The 23,487-nt window shown below is 54.8% G+C and overlaps 1 protein-coding gene across 1 annotated transcript in view; it reads right to left on the reverse strand.

Moving 5' to 3' along the window:
• LOC125928630 (uncharacterized) overlaps positions 1–23,084 on the reverse strand; it is a 145,845-nt gene extending 122,761 nt beyond the window's left edge. Inside the window, exons 1-11 of the mRNA XM_049639363.1 lie at positions 23,038–23,084; positions 22,284–22,337; positions 21,683–21,771; positions 20,992–21,152; positions 17,661–17,731; positions 15,711–15,876; positions 15,501–15,635; positions 14,577–14,757; positions 12,395–12,525; positions 6,840–6,943; positions 4,579–4,744 (exon numbers count right to left, since the gene is read on the reverse strand). Coding sequence (XP_049495320.1) covers positions 4,579–4,744; positions 6,840–6,943; positions 12,395–12,525; positions 14,577–14,757; positions 15,501–15,635; positions 15,711–15,876; positions 17,661–17,731; positions 20,992–21,152; positions 21,683–21,771; positions 22,284–22,337; positions 23,038–23,084 — 1,305 coding nt within the window. The remainder of the gene's footprint in view (positions 1–4,578; positions 4,745–6,839; positions 6,944–12,394; positions 12,526–14,576; positions 14,758–15,500; positions 15,636–15,710; positions 15,877–17,660; positions 17,732–20,991; positions 21,153–21,682; positions 21,772–22,283; positions 22,338–23,037) is intronic.
• Between the last annotated feature and the right edge of the window lie 403 nt (positions 23,085–23,487).

The following is a 23,487-nucleotide window of genomic DNA, read 5'->3' on the forward strand; positions in this document are numbered from 1 at the left end:
CAGGCTCCAGGCTCGGAGCTGTCAGCACCGAGCCGGAGGCAGGACTCGAACTCATGAACCGCAAAATCATGACCCGAGCAGAAGTCGGACGCTTAACTAAGCCACCCAGGCGACCCTAGAAAGATGGACTTTAATAAAAAACACTGACATGGCACTCTCTGTGTGCCCGGTTCTGCTGTTCACATGTCACACAGATCACATGATTGAATCGTGAGACACAGAGAGATTAAGTAATTTGCCTACGGTCACCCAGCCCACAAAGAGGTGGGGCCAAGACGTAACCCTGAAGGGTCTGGCTTCCGGGCGGGACGTGACCCCACGCTCACTGCTCCTTAAATACATATTCTCAACTTGTGGAAACCAGGTCTGGGCATGGGCATCGGGCAGTGGCTTCTATTACCCCACACCCACACCACCCAGAGCAGCGACGGCCTGGCAGCCTGGGAAAATGCAATGTCTATACCGTCTCTGTTCTTCTCTTAGACTCCTGCTGTCCACCAGGTTTGTGCGTCGTGCGGTGTCTGCGTGTGTGCTCTTGTATGTGGTATGTGTAAACACGCGTGTTGTGTTCCCTTATGGGAGTGTATGTTTTTCCCAGTATACCATGTGGGTCGGGGTGCACATGTCCCAGTGTGTGCGCGTGCACACGTACCAACATGGGTGTGTGCCCTGTGTGTATACATGCCTGCCCTAATGTGTGTGTGTGTGCACGTCCCAGTATAGCCTGGTGTGTGTGTGTGTGTGCACCCAGGTATGGGTGGGTGTCCGCACTTGTCCCTGTGAGTATCTTTGTGTGTGTGCCCATGACATGTCTGTGTATAGGCATCTCTACTTTCACATATATGTGTGTTTTGGTATGTATGTCTCCGTGTGTGTTTTCTTTGTGAAAGGAAAGGGATATGTGGCTTGGAAAAGCACATTCAATGTTATTCGAGATTTATCAACTGAGAACAATCTTCCCTGTTTCCTCCATACAGAGGAGGGAGAGCAGGGGACATGAACCGTGGAGAGAAGACAGCCAGGCTTGTGGAGGACGGTTCCCCCCTGTCAGAGGTCTCGCTCTCTACTGGCTTTGCCCCAGGAAGGCCGCCAAGGATAGGCAAGGGCAGACTGGGTCCTCCAGGGACCAAAGATGGAACGAGAAGCGAGGTAGGGCCCAGCGGGGGAGGCCAAGTGGCTGGGACCCGTTGGCTAGCTGGGAGCTGCAGGACAGCGGGGCCAGCATGAGGTCAGGGCTCCCAGAGCAGCAAGGACCCTGTGGGATCACTGGCTGCCCGAGGGACAGGGGGGCAGGAGATGTCTGCCCAGAACGGCGAGCCCTCCTTGACTTCACGAGAATCAGAACCCTGGCTCCTAATACAAAAATCTCTAACTTAAAAAAAGCTTTGGTGACACTTCAATTAAAAGTCTGCTTAAAAGGTTCTCTCTTTTAAATTTTTTTATGTTTGTTTATTTTTGAGACAGAAACGGCATGAGCAGGGGAGGGGCAGAGGGATACAGAGACACAGAATCTGAAAGAGGCTCCAGGCTCTGAGCTGTCAGCACAGAGCCCGATGAGGGGCTGGAACTCACGGACCGTGAGATTGTGACCTGAGCTGAAACTGGACGCTTAACTGAATGAGCCACTCAGGTGCCCTCCCTTTTTAATTTTTAAAGATAAAATTTTCCCGGGGCGCCGGGGTGGCTCAGTCGGTTGAGCGTCCGACTTCAGCTCAGGTCATGATCTCCCAGTCTGTGAGTTCAAGCCCCACATCGGGCTCTGTGCTGACAGCTCGGAACCTGGAGCCTGCCTCAGATCCTGTGTCTCCCTCTCTCTCTGCCCCTCCCCTGCTCACGCTCTGTCTCTGTGTCAAAATAAATAAAAACATTTTAAAAAATTATAAAAAAAAGAAAAAATACTCCCCAGACCTATGACCCTCATACAACTGATTTCCCTTTTCCAATGGGACTTGGGAGCCCACTCGTCTTGCCCCCAAATCAAGCCTCCCCCAGAGGCCAGACAGGCAAGCTGATAGAAAACAATAGAAGATGCATCACGACTTGGGGAGATGAAACACGAGCTGGAAAAGACAGACAGCCTGCATTTCCCAAACCAAGAACCTCTAAGTTACATTCATCAAGAGACACCACTAAGAGAGGAAACGGCAAAGAGGCAGCATAGGGCCCAGCAATGGAACGGAGTCCACACACACACACACACACACACACACACACACACACAGCACGGACAAGTCTCACAGAGAATATAGGAAAAAGAAGCCAGACTCCAGGTGCACATGAGCTCACGGGACAATGTCAAGAGCGGGCAAGAGCGAGGGACGGCCGGAAAGGTCAGAATCCCCATGATCTTTGACGTCACCGACCAGGAAGGACACAGGGTGGGGGAGGGGAGCAGGAAATGTCCTCCATCTTTTTCTGGTTGCCCAGGTGGACAAATGTCACACAGGACACTTAGGAGTAGCACAGTCTCCTGATTGGGTACTTTGACATGTAACTAAAAACACACCCCTAACTGCAATGCGGCCCCCTGGGACGGTGGGACAGACAGAGGAGACCGTGGGGAAGGTGGTGGGATTTGAACAGCTGAAGTTTAGTAAGTAACGTACTAAGGTCAGTTCCTTAGATGTGACAAATATGCCCTGGTGACGTCAGACATTAGTAATGGGAGAAACCAGGCCCAGATACACAGGAACTCTGTACTAGCCTTGCAACCCTTCTGCACACCGAAAATTACTCCACAAGAAAAAGTATATTAAAATACTCTTGGGGTGCCTGGTGGTTCAGTCAGTTAAGCATCTGACATCCGTTCAGGTCATGATCTCATGGTGCGTGAGTTTGAGCCCCGCATTGAGCTCTGTGCTGACAGCTTAGAGGCTGGAGCCTGTTTCAGATTCTGTGTCTCCCTCTCTCTCTCTCTGCCCCTCACCCGCTCACTCGCTCTCTCTCGCTTCTTTCTCTCTCAAAAATAAACAAACATTAAAAAAAATTTTTTTAAACTCTCTTGCCTACCCCCTTCCCCCTCTTTCTCTTCCCCGTCCCCCTTCCCCTCTTCCTTCTCTCCACCCCTTCCAGGCTGCTAAAAGCAAGTCTGCATCCCAGACACATGCCCCACAAGCGCCCGGCACACTCTGTCCTTGTGGACTGGACGAGAGAACGAGCAAACCAGTCCAGAGAGGGGCCAGCTCTGGCGTAGAGGACAAGCCAAGTAGGCAGACGAGACCCTGGGCTCTGTCAGCCGAGGGACCCCGCCCACCCCGTATCCCTAACAAGCGGTCCCAGCAGCGACACCAGCCGCACGCCTGACACTTGGTGCACATCACGACAGCCCCTTGATCCACAGAGTCTCATTATGCATCACCCCACTGCACAGAGGGGGAAACTGAGGCACAGAAAAGGCAAGCGCCCGGCTGTAGGTCATCCTGGTAAGAGACAGAGCTGCGATCCGGAGCTGGAGGTCTAGAACCGGAGCCTGCCCTTTTAGCCACCTCACTTGTGCCGAATAAACGGTCTCGAGGACACTGACCCTGCAGGCACTGACTGAGCCCTGGTGGTTCCTGGACAGCGCTAGTGCCCCTGGTGGCCAGATTGTCACCTGTTGGGCCATAAGCTGTGCGGGATGCCCCCAGCGGGGGCCAGCCTGAGCCTGGCTCTGAATCAGGGCCTGACTTGTATCTGCTGAGCAGAACCAACCACATAGCCTGCCAGGACCGGCCCCACGGCCAACCCTGGAGTCAGTGGTCAGGGGTCGGGAGTGAGTGCTCCCTATATTCTGCCCAGAGTCAGCCAGAGCCTGACCAGCACGAGGGACTGAAAGATTCTGCTGGAGACGTCCTCCCCCACTGGCGAGGCAGGGGTCTCTGCTGCTCCTGGGGACCCTGGCTGCCCGTCACCAGCTCTCGAGTGTGTTCACCCCTCCTCCCTGCTGGTGGCCCCTGAATCCTCGCCCACTACCCGCCTGGCACAGCAGGGTGAGGAACAACAAGTGACGGTGCCCGCAGGCAAGTGAGGACACATCCCTCGGAGAAAGGAAGGGCACACGGGCCACCTTAGGCAAGCTTCCCAGCCTCCTCGGGCCTCGGTTTCCCCATTTGCAGTATGGGCGTAATCAAAGCACCTACTTCACAGAGGCATCGTCAGGATTAACTAAGACCTCCAGGTGATCAGAAATCCTTGGCCTAGCTTCACACAGGCTTCCTAGTTTCAAGACTCAATAAACGTATCTGTGTACAATAACAAGAACAGCTCTCACCTAAAGTGCTCAGACTCTGTGCCAGACACGGGGAGAATCCATTTACATGCATCGCCCCATCTCTTACCACCAGCCCCGGAGGAAGGTTCTTATTCCATCCCCATCTTCCGGATCAGAAAACAGGCTCAGAGAGGTTAAGCCACTTGCCCACAGTCACACAGCTGGAAGGCACACTGCTGAGACTCAAACCCAGATCTCGCTGCTCTGTCCCCACTGGCAGCACGAGGGGCTGGCTCAGAGCCCTGACGAAAGCGGGTCACCTCCTGTGTCCAATTGGTTGCTAAGTCAGGGAGGGATGCCAGGGGGCCGGGTGGGGAGCAGGGGCTCACCAGCAGCGTGTGGACCATGGCATCTGTGGGCTGTGGGATGAAGGCCAGCGACCAGAGCCACTCCTCTATCTCGTCCACCTCTACCTCTCCGGACATGATGAGGTCCTTCATGAGGCCCACACAGGGCTCGGTGCCACAGGAGGGCAGGGCATCCACCAGCGGCTGCCTGAGATCGAGAGAGACAGAGGGATGTCACAGAGGTGGCCCGCACATCCTGAGCGCCTTCGGACTCATCTCGAGGTGGCCTCGGGTCATCCTGGGACACTCTGAGGCTCCGAGAAGTACGATGGGGACGTGTATGGGGTCACACATCCTGGAAGGGGTCGAGCTGGGCTTGGGACCCAAGCAGCCTGGCTTACAGGGTTCACAAGGATAACAGCAGCCCAGTCCCAACCCTGGCCAGTCCGCCCACCCAGGAAACAGCGGTTTGGGGCCACATTGGAACCACCCAATGCTCTGCTAAAACCTGCCTCGGTCACCAAGCAGGGGCGAGGACCCCTGGCATCGAACAGGAACCAACAACTGGCAGGTTGCCTCTGATGTTCAGTCCTGGGCCAACATCAGCATTTTTCTTTTCTTTTCTTTTCTGAGATGGCAGAAAGGTTCCGAAGCTCAGAAAAGGTTTTCAACCTTGATACAATGGTGGCTCTGAGTAGGGACGTGACCAAATGGGAGGCAGATCCCCAGCATCACCGCAGAAACGGGAGGCTCCCAGAGCCGGGGGCCCCACAAGCCAGCCCACGCCTGCCCAGGACCAGACGCCCCACCCCCACCCTCATCATCTGCCTGTCAATAGTCTCTGGCCTCGATCTGCTCATCTCGAAAATGGGAATGCTGATGGACCAGCCCCAACATGGCCCGAGAGTCCTTGGAACACACAGGTCACTTCCTCTGAGCGACGTCCTCCCTTTTCTTCCCACCTGTCACCCTCGCACCTCCTCTTTCCGCCATAAATCTGGGCCCTGGGGAACCACACTTGGGCCAGAAGTGAAGGCAGCCTCATGGACACAAGAACTCTCTGAAGAGCATCTGTCCTCTCAGAAAGTCCTAGATTTGGGATGGGTCCTCCCGCCTCCCTGACTCCCAACATGTACATGGACCGATGAGACCCAGGGTCTTGTAGGAAAATGCAGAGCAGCAGACGGGGGAGGTCACCAGGGAAACGGGCACTTCGTTCCTCCTGAGGACCTGAGGGCCCTTGCTTTGGTCACACAGAATTAAAACACACCTAAGTCAAACATCACTTCTATTCAAGCCCGTAACTACTAGACGGAGAAGCACAGACCGCCTGGGTTCAAAATCCCAACTCTGCTGTGTGACTCTGGGTCAGTTTCCTAACTGCTCTGTGCCTTGGCTTCCCTGCGCAAACATGAAGTAGGGATTAAAAAAAAAAGCCACCTACCCCACGGGGTCCTAGTGAGGGTTCAACGAGAGGATACAGAGAAAGGGTTTCAGGAGGTGTCTCTCCATTAGCTATTAGGCTGTGCAGTCACTGAGACATTTGGTCATGTTGATTTTGCAGGGTTTTTTTTCTTTCATATTTTGGACTGATAACCTTTGTGAGATCTTTTCAAAAAATGTTTTCTATTTATTTTTGAGAGAGGGAGAGAGACAGAACATGGGCGGGGGAGGGGCAGAGAGAGAGGCACACACAGGATCTGAAGCAGGCTTTTTGAGATCTTTTTGAAAGGCTGTGAGAAAGTCCCAGATGTCTGGAGCTCAGGAGCTTGGAGAGCAGCAGGACTTGGGGAAGGAGCCCCAGGCTTCCCCAGGACAGCCCGGAGCCCACAGAGTTCCTCAGACACTCGGCGCCTGGGGTCTCTGTTCACCCCTTGCTGGCCCCACATCAGTAGGGTCCAGGGGGTGGGACCCCAGCCCGGCCCGCACCCCCACCCACGGCCAGAAGGGTACCCAAGGCACATTGGAATGCTAATTCCAGCTCTCTGCAAGAGGGTCCCAGTCTGGGGGAGAGAACAATGCCTGTATTTATACTGCCAGGCCCTTCAGATTGAGTCACAAGAAGGGCCCCCCCACCCCCACCAGCCCGTGGGAACCTCCAGACTCCCCGCTTAATCACCTTCTTGGCAGACATCCCAGAACGAAGGACGAGTCAGTATCACAGGGATGAGACGAGACGAGACGAGATAGCACCATGCAGCCCTCAGAGGGGGGACCCGGGACGGGGCCAAGATGGCCCAGCCCCACCAGGACCGCCAGCCAGCTCCCGGGCCGGTACCCCTCCCCCGCAGCAAGGCCCTTACCAGTTGTCCCGGCATTTAAAAGAAGATTGTCTCCAGAGTTCCAGCAGCTCCTCTGGGGAGAGTCCCTGGAGCTCTAATACCAGCGTCAGGAACAGTTCTGCGGCCTGGGAATCAGAGGGGGGAAGCATGAGCGACACCTCCTCCCCTGGCAGCCTCGGGGGGTGGTGGGGGGCACAGGGTCACCCACTCCATTCCCCTGCCTTCAGACAGGACGGCAAAGAAAGTGGGACATGTATTGGTAACTTCCACCTGAAGTGTCCTAAGATCCAAAGAAATGAGGCCACATGTCTGGGCTTCTCTCTCCTAAATTCCTGGCACACAGCCTGGTCCATTTCTATTCTTTAACTTAACCAGCATTTACTGGGCACCTACTGTGTGCCAGCCACTACACCTAGGGGCTAGGGATAAGCGGGAGGCGGTGGAGGGAACAGACATGATACCTGCCTTTGTGGGCTTTATGCTCTAACAAAAGCTCACTAAATGTTCACGTGACCACGATCTAGGCTGAGTCTCAGCCTCTTTCCTAGAGTCGGTGAGATGGCAATCGTTTCTGATATTTTTAATGAAAAAAATATAGAATAAAAGGGCGTATTCAGACCACACACCTCTCAGGTGTCCGGAGATAGGTGATTTGGTCCCGGCTTCCTGCTGGCAGTCCCCACGCCTCCCCCGGGCTTGGCCAAGGCCAGGACCGAGGCTCCCCAACCCACGCCTGGCCAGCCAGGGCTCTGCTGGGGCTGGGACCCACTCGCCCAGCCTCTGGCCTCCCGTGCTGAGTGGCAGGCACCCAGTTCCCGTGCACACAGCTTGGCCGGGCAAGACGCAGGCTGCACAACAGGCCCCTCACTGGCCAGCTCGGCCCACCCACCCATCCGGACAGCACATCTGGCCCCCGGGGTCCGGACAGCGTTCCTATGATGTGCCTTCTCTTTGTGGAGCTGGAGGCTACCCTGAGCTCTGCCTTTACTTTCTCGTGCCGGACACACAAGCCAGCCCCTTGGGTGGGGCGACTGTCACCACCACGGCAGGCCCTGACTGCTATTGGCCTTCAAGACTGTCAGCCCAGCTCGGGGCAGCCACCCCTGGGGACTCTCAACCCCAGGCCTGCTGCCTGCCTTCTGGATGGGCTCAGCTCGGCATCACCCGAGAGTCTCTGGGCTGAGACACTCACGCTTTGAAGCCCTCCAACAACTGCTGTGCCTGGTTGAGCACCTGGCCACCTGGGGAAGGCCGGGTATCCACCCTGGAGTATGCCGCCTCCTCCGGGGAGGCCTCCGGCCCCGAGTGTGGGCATCAGGACTAGCCTTCCAGAGTCAGCCACAGCAGAAAGGATCACAGCACCGCCTCCGGTTCTCCCCTCTAGCAGCGAGACAAGGGAGAAGCCCGTCCGCTACTAAGAAGCACGCACGATCCTAACGCGAACACCACCACGACCACCACCGGTCACTTTGTACGGAGCCCCTGCTGCGTGCCAGGCACCGTTCTAGGTCACGTGCACGCACGGTCTCATTTGACCCGCGCGCGACAGCCTACGGGGAGTGGGTGTCGTTAGCCCCCCTTAACAGAGAAGATCCGGGACACTCGGAGGGCTTTACTCAGGTGCCGGTGGCCTCACCCCTAAGTGGCAGAGTCAAGCACTGAACCCTGGCCACCTAGCTCCTAAACCCACACTCTTCACCAGTGTCCCCTGCCTGAGGGCATGGGGTGGGGGTGGGCAAACAAACAAGAAAAAAGAAAGCCCGGACTTCTGGCAGCTGCCAAGTCCCATGATGTCAATACTCCTACTGTGGCTCCTTTCCAGCTGCCCGTGTACCCACGTGCTGTCAGTGGATGCAGACTTGGAAAAAGCAGCACGGAGGCGCAAGAGCAGGTCATGTCACCACACACGCCTACAGCAGGTGCAAACACCCTGGTCACAGGTGTCAAGGTCACAGGCAGGTAAGTGATGGTTTTGAACACTGATTACCTTTGTTTCTAATGTGACTTCTTTTTTTTTTCTTGGTGTTTAAGAGCGAGAGAGAACACATGTGCAGGAGGGGCAAAGAGACAGGGAGAGAGAAAGAAGCCCAAGCAGGCTCCACCCTGTCAACGCAGAGCCCAAAGCGGAGCTCGATCTCATGAGTCATGAGATCACGACCTGAGCCGAAATCAACGGTCACTCAACTGACTGAGCCACCCAGGTGCCCTTAACATGGACTTATTTCTAACACGATCGTTAATAAGAACGGCTGTGTTTAACAAACGACCTGCAGGATTTGGACCATCACCTCTGACATACCATGGTCTACACGGCCCCTAAAACCTTTGGCTGTACACAGTCAGTGTTTAATAAAGACCCATGACCTGGGCTCCATATTCTTAGAATACCAGAAGGTAACCAAGAGCTGAGCCCTCTGCCTGGAGTCCTCCCTGGCAGTGGGGGTGGGGCTGTGCCACCCTGCCTCACTTCTCACCTCCTCCTGCATCATCTACAGATGCTCCTGGCCATCACAGCCCCCTGCCCCCCACGTCGAAACTCCAGGGCCTCTCTGGCGAGGGTCAGGCCGCAGAATTTGCTCTCTATTGAGCCGGAGTCCTGGTTTTGTTTCCCGACTGAAAAAAACAATTTTGTCTCCTGCCCAGCGACAATGGGGACGAGCAAGGGCATCCCAAGCCGAAGCCCACAAGGCTGGTCCCCAGGGCAACCAGGCGGGCCCCCCAGGCCTTCAGGGGGCCGAGGAGCTGCTCCGTGGGCACTGAGGCATCCCTGAAAAGCCACTTTCAGAAACAAGGTCCTCAGCAGCTCCCCGCCAGCCGGGGAGGACCTCCCCAGGGAGAACACTATTTCCTTTCTCGGGCTATAAATACAGAACAGCCGCCCTGTGCCCTCGGGGGCCAGCACTGCCAGTCTCCAGGAAGCGAGACGCAGGCCCCGAGTACACCTTGCCCTGAGCCACCTCTCCTGGGGAAGGGCCCGACCAGGGAGTCAGAGGGTGCTCTGGGGGCCAGACGAGGGAAGCGGGCCTGTCCTGTGGTTTCCGAGCACTTCCTGAGGGTGAGCCACATGACAGTTAGAACGTAGGCTACAAAGTGGCTGTTCTCGGCGAGGGCGACCATACTCCCCTGGCGCTATGTGGCACCACCTGGGGACACTTCTGTCACAGCTGGGATAGGGGTGAGGCTGGCCTCTGGTGAGCAGAGGCCAGGGACGCTGCTGAACATCCGAGATGCACAGGACAGCCCCTCCCCACTCAAGAACGATCTGGCCCAAGGTGCCAGGAATGTCAAGGTAAGAACCCTGCTGGGGGGACAGGCTGCCTGGGTTGACAGCTGGCCCGGTCACTTCCTAACCAGCTGGTGGCTTGTAGCACCACCTTGCGAGGCAGATGGCCCCTTTCTTTCTGGCTGCTCTCTGGCTCCCACGAAACCCCCAGGGTGAGGCACACGGGATCAGCAAGCTGGAGACTGGCCCCTGGTTCCCCCGTGTGTCTCTGCCATATATACACACATGTACAAAATGTGTGTGTGTGTGTGTGTGTGTGTGTTCAATATGCATCTAGTATACACAGATATAACACATGGTCTGTTTATTCAATATATTCTACTCTGTTTCATAGTCAATAAATGTAATCAGTAGGTATAAACGCAGTCTCTACATCCTCAATATATTATAAAAATACCTATTTTCTCAGTGTCCATCTGAATCTGACCCTTCTCCCCTCGTCTCCCAGACCCCCTTCCTGTATGTCCCCCTAAGTTACCACAAGAGCTTCTCGCCTGGGCTCCCTGCATCCCACCTGGCTCTCGGTCTGTTCTCCAGCCTTAGCCACAGGGGGAACGTTAAAATGCACATCAGATCGTGACCTCCCTCCTCTGTACGACACCCTCCAAGGCTCCCCACTACCCCAAGAGAAAGGGATTTGTGAGCTCCACCGAGGGGACCCTCGTCCCCTCTCGTGCTTCCCACTGGGCGCCAGCCACAGGCCCCAACCTGCCACCTGGGCGCCAGCCACAGGCCCCCACCAACCACCCTGCCACTCAGACTCCCCAAGCAGCTCCTATCCTGGAGTATGTGCTGTGGCTCCCCTCCGCCGCCACGGGCCACCCACATCCACAGCTCTTCCGACCCCTACTCAACATCTCCTCCATCATCACTTAAAATTATACCCCATGCCAGCACCTCTGACCCCCTTTTCCTGCTCTATGTGCCCCCCCAGCCCCTAGGGGTCCAGGACATTCAGTTCACAGGTTTGTGGGTGTCCTCACTCATTATCCCAGGTGCGGAGGCAGACAAAGTCTCCCAAATGTCACTGGTGACACCCAGCCCAGAGTGGTGAATGGCAGGGATGGTGGAACAAAGATCGAGATGTGTCTAGAATGTTCCGGAAATTATCCTGACCATGAGGCTCTGCAGGAGGCGGCCCCACCGGTCCTCACCGTCCGGCTCCCATGAGGCTGGGAGGCCAGCTCCCCAAACACGTCCCCAGGGCTCAGACTCCAGACTCTGGTTCTTTCAAGCTCTTTTCAGAGCACTTTCGCCCCTAGATTGTCAAGGGACCACCCCAGGTCTCCACTCCAATGACCTCTGCTTTAGACCCTGGTCCCAAGCGGTCACTCAGCCACATCCCTACTCTGTTCTCTTCCCAGCGCTCATCAACAGCTGAAATCCTCATCACCTGTGGTGGGTACGGCCCCTCTCCCGTCACCCTGGATTTCATGCTACGTAAAAGCCAGGACAGTACCTGTCTCCTTCATTCTAAGGGCCGAGAACAGTGCCCAGTACATAGTAATAAGTGTCTCATCTTGCTGAACAAACTAAACAGTTCCCCAACTGAGCAAACCGGCCACTTTGGGCCCCGCTGATGGGAACATCATTCCTGGGAACATGGAAGGTTCTTATAGGAAGGCAACGTGGGACGGCAGCCTCGACACAGGACCCAGACGCGTCGTTTTTCCTTCCCCAGGGACAGCCTATCCCCCTCTCCTCCTACGTGTGGGTGCGGGGCTCTATCTCAGAACAAGACAGGCAGGGGGAAGACACAGCATCACGTATTCCCACAAATCCTGTCATTAGTCACAAAGGAGGGAACCAGCCAGATGTCTCGAGCCTTCTAAATCTCTCTGGGCCGGGAAACCATCTTCTCAAGTCCACTCCTCCACTTTAAACGACCAGCAGTTCCAAGGAAGGCTGAATGGGTTGGGACTCGGTGGGAAGTCTCCAGTGGTCAGATCTGGGTATGGCTAGAGCTCTCCGGCGAGATCTCCAGGATAAGCCAGGTTCAGAAAGTTAGCCCGAGGGCCCAACAGGACTGTCTGGCCGCAGACGGGCAAGTGAAAGAAAGGCCTCCGCCCTGTTCATCTTCTCCCCGCACTGGGCCATAAGGCTCGGCACACACCAGCTCGATTTCTTCCCCTTCTTTTGCTTTTGTAACCGACACAGCTGTGCAGTACACACCCTGCTCAACTGTACGTAGCAGCCCTGATACTAAACACCAAGAAGGATTTGGCAAAAAAAAGAAGAGGGTGTCTCAGGGACCCAGTCCAGACTCTGTCCTAAGGCTGCCAAAGGCACTTACCTCGAAGCTGGTGGTCTGAGCCTGGCACAGCTTCCTTACAGACACGGCCACTGTGACCACCGAAGCCTGAGACTGCATTTCCTCCCACTCGTACAACAGGCTGCTTGGAGTGACTTCCCCGTCGTTTGGATCTGATATGGGAAGCGCTAGATGGGGAGGACCATACGGGGGGTGGGGGAAGGCCAGATTGAGAAGAAGTCCCCCTGGGAGCCGCCCCCCAACCCTGCCAACACTTCCACATGTTTCCGGCAAAGGGGGTGGGGCAGACAGGCACGAGGAAAATCATGGCCGAGTTGCGGCTACCAGCAAAAGATGGGAAACAACGTTCACACCCATCCATGAGGGCCAGTCAAACAGGCTACCTCCAAAGCGCTCTTGGGAGTGACAGAGAAAACATGCAAAGTCCCTCCGTGCAGAAGATGACTCAGCAATAAAAAGGTCAGACACCCGGTACAACGTGGAGACACCTTGAAACATTATCGGAAGTGAAAGAGGCCAGCCACGGAAGGTCACATACCGTATGATTCTATATACATGTTACTCCCAGAATGGGCAAATCCAGAGAGCAGAGAGGTTTTCTGGGGCCAGGGGGATAGAGAATGATGGCAGATGGGTGTGAATTTTAATTTTTTTTTTAATTTTAAAGAGAGAAAGAGAGAGAGAGAGCACAAGCAGGGGGAAGAATACCGCAAGCAGGCTCCACACTTAGAGCAGAGCCCGACACAGGGCTCAATCCTGAGATCCCACGACCCTGGGATCATGACCTGAGCCAAAATCAAGAGTCAGACACTCAACCAACTGAGCCACGCAGGTGTCCTGGGTGTGAAATTTCTTTTTGGAGTGACGAAAATATTATAGTTAGCTGCCATGATAGACGCACAACTCTGTGACTATACTGGAAGCCACTGAATCGTTCGCTTTAAATGGATTAACTGTGGGGCACCTGGGGGGGCTCAGTCGGTTAAGGGGCTAAGCATCCGACTCCTGATCCCAGCTCAGGTCATGATCGAGCCCCACGTCCGACTCAGCGCACAGCACAGGACCTGCTTGGAATTCTTTCTCTCTCTCCTTCTCTCTCTGCTCCTCCCTGCTCTCAAAATAAATAAATACTTAAAAAAAAAAAATAAATGAAGTGTGCAACGTGAATTTTTAAAGTTTTTATATTTAAAAATAAAAAATAAAAATAAAACCACTTCTATCTTAATGAAAGATGAAGAAAAAAAAAAAAAAAAAAAAAACCACGGACAGTTCATTCAATTCCGTTGGGGAACATCCAGGTCTTAACATGACTAGACGACCCCTTTGCTGCCTGCATGGTGCCCAAGGCAGAGCTCAGAAGGCAGGGCAGGCTGGGACCCCAGCCAGTGTTCTGTGGAATCAGAGGGGATGCTGGGAAGCTCCAGGACTTCAGTCCCACCTGCCAGGTTCTTGCTCAGGTGGTGCAGTGAGCCTGGGTTCAGAGGCACGAAGGTTACAGAACAGAGCTGGGGGTTCAAGTCCCGGCTCTGTCTCTTGCCCGCTGTGTGACCTCAGACAAGTCCTCTTACCTCTTCGAGGTATAGTTTCTTTATTTGAAAAAGTAACTAACAACAGTACCTTCCCACTGGGGTCATGATAAGAACCAAATGAAACAATCCACATAAAACGCTCAGCACAGCTCCTGGCCCCAGTAAATCCTTCCCTAAGGTCAGCAATAACAATCATTTTTATTTGATTATTCAGGGAAAGAGCAGTTTTTCAACCACCAAAAAATATGTATCTTTTTCCCTCAGATGCATGCCTTGCTTCTTTCCTTCCGTGCAAAATTCTAGAAGGGAGCCAAGTTCCAGGGAACGCTATGTATTGGCAGGAACTTTCCAGAAAATCAGGAAACCCGAGTCAGCGTGCCCCCAAAATGCTCAGGTCATCAGATGGAAGGTGGAATTCTCCCACAAAAGCTGAGAACCAGAAGATTCTATCTCCACCCAGGGAAAAGGACAAGACCAAACCTGAGCCATGGGAGCCAGCAGAAACTTCTAGAAAAAGAGACGGACTCCCATGTCAACAGCCATTTTCAGAAACTGCTCAAGACAGATAGGGTGCCAAACAGGGACAGAGTGACAGAGCCTAGGCCTTCCTGAGCCGCTCTGCCACAGGGGGTCTCAAGTCTGCTCTGAGGGTCCCCACATCCACCCTTGGTCACCTGTGACAGCCGGATCCAAGGACATCTCACGCAGCAGGGTGAGCGAGGAAAGGGTCCGCATGTGCACGGCACTTGCCTTCTCAGAGAGGGGCCCCACGGTGTCCAGCTCCGTGCAGGAGGCCTCCCTCAGTATGCCAGCCTGGAAACTCTGGTGGCAGGTCAGGCGGGACGCCAGGCCGGGCTGCTGGACCATGGGGGTGGGGGAGACAGGCAGGGGCTCAGGCGAGGCCCCGGCTGTGAAGGGGGTAAGGTGGGGAATGCTGGGGGCCTCAAAGCCCGACCTCAGCCTCCCCCCAACCTGGGTTGTAGTACTAGCAGCCAGAGCAAAGGCTGACAGAGAGGGAAAGGACAAGGGGGGTTCCCACACAAAGGAACCCCAAGGCAGGTACTAAAACCTCACGTCGAACCTGAGGCTGCCAGATATTAAGACTTTGTACAGGGGCGCCCGAGTGGCTCAGTCTTAGGTTAAGCGTCCAACTCTAGGTTTTGGCTCAGGTCATGATCTCATGGTTCATGAGTTCCAGCCCCGCATCAGGCTCTGCGCTGACAGTACTTTTCTCCCAGCCCGCCCCTCCCTCCCTCTCTCAAAAGAGATAAACTTAAAAGAAGACTTTGTGTAATTGTTAACATTAACAGTGATCATCTTTCACCCTTACCCAGAAAAGTGCTATTGACAAAACACTTTCTCTGCAGGGAGCTGTGGACAGGATGGGAGGAGAGGAAGTGGGGCCAGGGAGCAGGGGGGAAGGGGGAAGGGCGAAGGGGACGAGATGGGGGTGTGGGGTAGAGGAGTCTGGAGGGAAAGAACTAGGGAGAGGGAATGGAGGGGAATGAGGTGTAGACAGGAAAGGGCGGGGCGAGCTGGGGAGGGAGGAGGGGAAGAAAGGTGGGTCCAGGAGGGCTGGGGGGGGGGGGAGCACTCACCTCCTCCCCCGGCAGGGCCTGGGAGCGCAGCGAGGAGCGCGCTCTGCGCAGGGAGCAGCGGCCTAAGTCCTTGGTCTTGAGCAGCCAGGCACCGTGTGGCTGGTAAGTGGTAGGACACCTGCCCAGGACGTCCACCTGGGCGAGCGGGACCCCGTCAGCCCCTGCTCCTCCCCTGCCCCCGCCCCCCCCAAACCAGGCTCCCGGCCTCACCTCCTCGAGGGTCTGGGGGCCGGAGGCGCCCGGGCGCCCCTGCAGGAGGCTCAGCACCGCGCGCTTCACGTTCAGCACCCAGCGCGGCTCTGCGCTCCGAGGACACAGGCAGGCCACGCGGCCCGCGTGCAGGACGAAGCGCAGAGGATAGCGGCCCAGGGCAGCGCTGGGGACCGGTGGGTGCGAGTCAGGAGGAGACCCTCCAAGGCACTGCTGGGGCCACAGTGCCTTTGCCCCTCCTGCTACAGGTCACTCCCCATAGGAAGCCCCTAGGGAACGCCCTCCCCCTCCCCCGTCCCCCCCCCATCTTCCCAAATGACCTTGCTTCCCTCTTCCGCTGGGGTCTCCAGCAACTTCTGAACGGACCACAAGAGGCAGCCAACTCTTGGCTCCAAGGTGAGCCCAGCCTTCCTAACGCTTGGACTAAAGCACCCGGGTGTGCCCAGTGTCAAGTAACCAAAAGCTCATCTTCCAAGAGCTTCCTGAATTCCAGAGATTCTCATTTTCCCAGCCCACTGGGAGGCATCTAGCATCCCCCAACCCCGCCCCCCCCCACCGCGAAAGGCACGCGCACGTGCACACACACAGATGAGGAAACTGAGGCTCAGAACCAGAAAGGGACTAGGGCAGCAGCCGGGATTCAAACCAAGGCAGGCTGGCTCCAGGGCCATGGGTCTCAGAAACTTCAGACCCCATCACCATACAGATGAGGACAAGAGGCCCAGAGAGGGGGAGCTACTGGGGGAGGGGCTCACACAGCAAGTCAGGAAAGAGGTGGGAGCAGAATTGAGTCCAGGGCTCCTCCCGCCACCCCTCACCTCTGTTCCCCGCCACTCCTGCACCTGCCAGGCGGGGGGATGGGGTGGGGGGAGGTGATGGGACCACTCCTGCACCTGCCAAGTGGGGGGATGGGGTGGGAGGAGGTGATGGGCCGTGAAGTCCCCACAGTTGTGTGTGGGTGTAGAAGAGAGAGGTGCTTTAAGTCCAGCAGCCAGCCAGCAAAGCAGAACCTTGAGGTCCTTACTTTCACCTCCCCAGGAGGTCACTGTCCCTCTCCAGCTCCGACCCCCCGGGAGTCAAGGGCCCTCTGGAGGCAGCCCCCTGGGTCTCAGGCCTTGTGCTAGAGAAATACAAATGTTGCCCGCCCCTTCCAGAATAGCAAATGTCAGTCTGGCCTCAAGGAGCTGACAACCAGCCCTGTGACTTAGCATTTCTGATGAGCCCAGGGACAATAGCCCTCACTGCCCCCTCGGAGGAGACCACCCTAAGCCTTTCAGCAGGGACCCATCTGCCCCTGGGCAGCGTCCCCTAACCCTGGACCCCAGCACAAAGGCTTTATTTTTTAACAAATGAATTTGCAATAAAAAAGGAAGAGGAATCTGCAGGGATGGGCTTGTCTTCAGTCTGGCAGCTGGATTGAGCTTTGAGGCCACTGAGGCCACTGTCAGGGAGTCCTGGGAAACAAGCCTGAAAGAGAATTCCAGGCTTGGCCGGGTCACAAAAGGGAGGCTTAGCTCGGGAAAGGAAGAGGCCATGGGTGTCCAAGAAAACCCCCATCTCAGCAGAGACAGGGAGGGGAGAGGGGTGGGCTTTAATGGGTACCCAGGGTCTCCCAGAATGTACTCATGGACAATGCCCAGTGGGTGTTTGACAAACACAAATCCTGGACATGTGGAGGGTGATGGACAGGGAAATAGGAGACCAGCTTCTCCCACCAGGTAAGGGAAGGCCAGCTGAGGCTACTTAGACTCACTCAAGTCTCCTATGCCTTAACTCTCAGTCGTTTTCATCAATGGTCTGGCCTGGGCGCTTACCGAGGTCAAAACCTAAGGCGGGGTCACTCTCACTGTTCTTGCAATCTAACTCGGTGCACCTGGCACCTGATGGCTAACAGAAGGGGGTACAGGGCTTGTAGGTGCGGTCCTACCACGAGTAAGGCTAGCGTCTTACCTCAAACTCTCGGAATCCTTCAGAACTGTCACCTTGGACCCCAAGATGGAGGTCACCTGGAAGCCTTGGAGCTAAAGCAGAAAGCATCGTGAGTTGGTGACCTCTCCGGGGATATCCCAGGACCCCACTGGCACCCCCACCCATCGAGCAGTTCTGGGGCCCAGCATGGTAATAAGACCCCCGTGCTGGGAGCCAGGAAGAGAGATCCTTCCCTTGAGGGAAGGTTCTAGCTCCTGGGTGGTAGAGGCCAACTAGCTCCAGGGGATAAAGAGTTGAAATACCCAGAATCTACGGCTCCCTGGTCAATGTCCAGAAAGTTCTCACTGGTTTCTCATTTTGCCTAAAAGGCCCGAGCAGTGTGGGGAAGGGATGTGTATCTATAATATAGTGTATCAACAAAATATGTTAGAATTGCAAAGCCAACCAAGACTTTGCTCACCATGCATTTAAAAAACCTGGATGTCCCAATGCCCCTGTGGATACGTGCATGTGCCTGTGTGTGTGCTTATCACAAAAGATGGACTTTCTAAACATGAAAAATAAAATCACCCCTAAAAACTGCCTTCCTTGTGTGACTGAATTCACTTTTTACAAAACAGACTACTTTTTAAATTTTTTAATTATTTTTTTTAATGTTTATTTATTTTTGAGAGACAGAGAGAGACAGCATGAGTGGGGAGGGGCAGAGAGAGAGGGAGACACAGAATGTGAAGCAGGCTCCAGGCTCTGAACTGTCAGCGCAGAGACCGATGAAGGGCTCGAACACACGAACCACAAGATCACGACCTGAGCCGAGGTTGGACGCTCAGCCGACGCAGTCACCCAGCCGCCCAAAAAACAGACTGTTTTTAGAGCAGTTTTATGTTTATAGCAATACTGAGAAGGTGCAGAGATTTCCCACATACCCCATATATGCCCACACCCACAACCTCCCCCTTTACCCACACCCCGCCAGGGTGGTACATTTGTCACAATACACGAACCCGCATGGAGACATCGTCGTCATCACCCCAAAGCCCAGAGTTTACATCAGGGGTCCCTCTTGGTGTCGCGCATTTTTATGGGTTTGGACAGACCCATCATGACACGTGTCCACCAGGATAGCATTTGACAGGGTCGTTTCACTATCTGGGGATTTTTTTTTTTCAAAGTGACTCATCTTCATCTTGACTGAAACCCATTTGCTCTCTCCCCTGAAAACCAGCTCCCCTCCCCCAACAGAGGGTCTGTCGTGCCCCCAGTCACCCAGGCTTGCAATCTTGGGGTGAGATACGGTCCCCCTTGGCACTGAGACGTTGTCCTGGACAATGAATCCCTCAGCCACGTAACTGATAGCATTTGCTTTCTGACCACTTGATTGAAAGCCATCCATTCTAGCTATATTCCGTATGTGCAACTTTTACGTAGAGAAGCAGAACATAGTTTTGTAACAAACTACTGAACTGTACACTTAAAAATGGTTAAAAGGCAAGAATTTAAGTCGGTTAAGCGTCCGACTTCAGCTCAGGTCACGATCCCACGGTCCGTGAGTTCAAGCCCCGCGTCGGGCTCTGTGCTGACAGCTCAGAGCCTGGAGCCTGCTTCTAATTCTGTGTCTCCCTCTCTCTCTGCCCCTCCCTGTTCATGCTCTGTCTCTCTCTGTCTCAAAAATAAATAAACGTTAAAAAAAAAAAAAAAAGAATAGAGGGGCGCCTGGGTGGCTCAGTCCGTTGGGCGTCTGACTTCAGCTCAGGCCATGATCTCACAATTCATGAGTTCAAGACCCAAGTCAGGTTCTGTGCTGACAGCTCAGAGCCCAGAGCCTGCTTCCGATTCTGTGTCTCCCTCTCTCACTCTCTGCCCCTCCCCCACTTGTTCTGTCTCAAAAATCAACATTTAAAAAATTACACACACACACACACACACACACACACACAAAAAGAATAGACAGAAGGCAGACGCCTGAGAACATCTGAATAATTCCACGGGAGCCAAGTGCAAAGACAGACAAAACTAATCCATGGCATTAGAACTCCGGAAGGCCTCTAGAAAAGTGACCAGGAGGGAGAACGGGGCAGGTGACGGGGGCTGTGTTTCACTTCTTGATCTGGTGGTCACTAGACCCACACGTTCCGTTTGTGAAAACACATTGCTCTGAAGATCCGTTTTCACACCTTTGACACAAAAATGTATGTAACGGATTGCCTCCTGGGCAGCTGTAAAGTTTCCATTTTTTCCCAAACGCCTTTGATAGAAGCCAGTTTTTCTTTTCTGGCCAACATTTGACATTACCAATTTTTTTTTAAAATGCTTAAAGCAAACGAACGAATCTACAGCAGCACACAACGTGCTTTGTGAAAACTGGTCTTACAGAAAACCAACGAACAGCTGCCAGTATTTTGATGGACGTGAGCGGACAACAGACTCCAGATGAAGTTCGGGACCAGAGCGGACATTTTGGGCAGTTGGTGGCTCACAGCCACCCCTTGAGAGACCACATCCAGTGGTCTACGTGAAAACATTAAAAAAAAAAATTTTTTTTGAGAAAAGCTTGTGAGCAAGCATTCTGGCCAGTTCAGAAATGCTTCTCAAGCAGGAGATAAGACTTCTGGGAGGGGCGCCTGGGTGGCTCAGTCGGCTGAGCGTCCACCTTCGGCTCAGGGCATGATCTTGTGGTCCGTGAGTTCGAGTCCCGCGTTGGGCTCTGGGCTGACAGCTCAGAGCCTGGGGCCTGCTTCAGATTCTATGTCTTCCTCTCTCTCTGCTCCTCCCCTGTTCACGCTCTGTCTCTCCCTCTCTCTCAAAAATAAACATTAAAAAAAAAATTTTTTTTTAAAAAAGACTTCTGGGAAAGCAAAAGGCCGCCATTGATGTGGGGTGGGAGGGTCTGTCCAGGAACCACAGGAGAATCATCAGAAAGGAGACAGGAAAGAAGGAGCAGGCCTTTCCACTTGTGAGACCACGAGGGAGCTTTACCATGTGCCTTTAACCTGAGCCGTGGACCCTCAGCTGTGTTCGCTCAGGTTCCCCAGCTTGGACCCTCATTCCTACCAGGGACACAGCTTGCCCCCCAACACCCAATCCCATGGCTTTATTTGCCCTGAGGAATACTTTCCCTTTCCCTCTTTTTTTTTTTAACCCCCGCTATTCCCACACAGGGTACCTCCTACAACCAAAATGGCGCCACATTCTGATGTCACCCTCTAGAGTCCTGACCTGATGAACCTGAGATTGTTCAGAAATCTCCTCTCCATTTATGTATAATGGAAAGCCGGGGGAGAGAGGGGGCTGTAACTTCCCCTGGGCCCTCCCCAGCATCCTTGGGATCTCCCGGTTGCCCAAAGACACTCACCCATAAGGCCATCTGGCACGGGCCAAGCACATCTAGGATGACCAATCCTCGAAGGCCAAGGCCACTCCCCTCCGCCAGGGCCCCCTGCAGGCCAGTACTGGTGTTGGTGGAAAATCGATAGGTGTATCTGGTGCCCACAGGAAGGTGGGGCTCAGCTGACCCTGGAGAGGAGACAGAGGATAGAATGTCACCTTGACAACCCATCAACCTCTGCGACTCAACTCCACCTAGACTATTTAGATGTCTGGGTTCCCACCTCCCTGCCTCCACTGGTCCATGAGCTGCCTGTTCCCGGTGCAGGGCAAGCCCAGCAGACGGCACCCTCCTCTGAGGGTGAAGAAGAAAATAAAGACAGGAACGATACGTGTTGAGCAAAGGGTGACCAGCGTTTTCTTACGCTAAGGCCCCCTTCTGACACCTTTATACATCATCTTTGGCCCCTACCCGCCAGATGTGACCACCAGCTGTGCTAACCCAAACTCTCTCTAGACACTGCAAAACACCCTGAGGGGTACAGTCCTGGTTCAGAACCACTGATCTACACTTACGTGAACTCATTTAGGCCTCAACCAACTCTGGGTGGCTCTTCTTTCTCCATTTTACAGAGGTGGAAACTGAGGCTCAGAGAGGTTTACTAACTTACCCAGCGTCACACAGCTGGGATGCCAACCTTGGGAGTTTGAGTCCTCACCTGTGGCCTTGAGGACATCATATGCGTCATGTGAACTAGGAGAGGGTTGTCCTGGTTCTTGATGGGAACGGGCCGGGAAGCTGGCCAGCCTCAGGGGACAATGAGGTGGCGGGAAGGGCTGACTTAGGGAGGAGGCGGCTCTATACTTCCCTAACCTCCCATTTAGGCCAGGGGACCAATTGCGAAACCCAGCTAACTATGACACCCCACCCTTCTCTGGGGCTTGTCAGTGAATTAACATTTTCAGGTGCTCAAAGAGCCACGCCTCACACTCCAGGACGTTTCTCTCCCTCCAAAGAATTCGCCCTAAAGCTCTCTCATCTACTCCACCCCAAAACGCAAATAGAATCGCCCGGCACAGATGTTTACTCCATCTGGGGACCACAAGGTGTAAGGCCAGAGCCCCAGGCGTGCTGTTTACTCCGCCAACTGCTGATAACCAGATGGCCTTTCCAGAACTGGCCTCTCTCCTCTGCACCGGCCGCTCTGGGAATGGGGACATGTGCTCCGAGGAGGCTGTCCCCGCTCACACCAGGCAGCTGGTCCACTTTGCTCCCACCCCCAGCCCTGCCCGCTCCTGTCTCCGGAGACCCTTGCTCACCTGCACCTGTCTTCAAGCAGGAGGCTGCACAGCTCATCAACATATCTTGAGGTTCTGAAATCACAGATCGGATGAAACAAGGGCAGGGCCAGGAGAAGGCACGGGATGGCCCCACCCACCGGCCACTGACCTACTTGTGTTGGGGGGGGGGAACGCTTAAGCGTCCGAGGGGACAAGAAGAGATGATGCCAGTACTCCTGTCTGTCAGAGGGCTGGGAATGACCTCCCCACCCCTTATCCAACCTGCTCTCCCCCATCGTGGATGTGGCACCACTGTCCTCATTGCCCGAGCTGGTAACGTGGGAGTCATTTGCGTTCTTACTCTGTTCCTGGTGGCCGTCCCCAAAGCTCTGTCGAGTCTATCAACAAACGCAAGTCTCCCTCCCTCCTCTCCCTGCCCCTGCCTCGTAACTATCCCCCGTGTCCACAACTCCTCGTCCGCAGCTGGAGTTGTCTTAAAAACCAAAATCTGGGGGCACCTGGACAGCTCAGTCCAGCTCAGAGCCCGGAACCTACTTCGGATTCTGTCTCTCCCTCTTCTCTCTGTGCCTCCCCAGCTCACACTCTCTTTCTCTCGCTCTCAAAAATAAAGTGTAGGAAGAACAAAAACCTCAATCTGATCACATCGCTCCTGGTTTAACAGCTCCCAAGTCCCCTCCCCGCCCCCCTCAAGCCACATGCGCTCCTAAGAACATCCTTTACCACAAGGGCTGGCCGCTGTCTGCCCTCTGGCCACTTCTCACCTGGCCCTCACCCTCTGGACGCATGGGTCCTCTTCTTCAGCTTAAGCCCTTCGCACATGCTGTTCCCTCCTCCCTGAATACTCTTCCTCCTGTTCTCCACACCCCAGGCTCCTCCGGGTCTCACCCCAGCAGGGTTCTCCCTGACCACTGTGAACCGACAAAGCCAGACCAGGGGCTGCAGCAATGAGCGGTGGGCTCCAGAGCCTCCGGAACACCTCCTCCACCCCTCACCACCACGGCCGCCTTCTCAGCAGCAGAAGCCAACCATAGAATGAACAGCACGGGCTCCCGACCTCCTAGCCCCTACCCCAGGCCATGGAGGTCCCTCTGCAGGGAATCCGCCCCCACCTCCTTCTCGGGAAAGGGTCAGCTTCTCTGCCTCACTGGTCCCAGCCCGAGTGCTGCCCACTTTCACCTTCTGTCAACCTTTGTCCTTCCTTCCAGCCACCCCCCTGGATCTT

Source organism: Panthera uncia, chromosome E3, assembly GCF_023721935.1.
Source record: "Panthera uncia isolate 11264 chromosome E3, Puncia_PCG_1.0, whole genome shotgun sequence".
In the NCBI taxonomy this organism is placed as follows: Eukaryota; Metazoa; Chordata; class Mammalia; order Carnivora; family Felidae; genus Panthera; species Panthera uncia.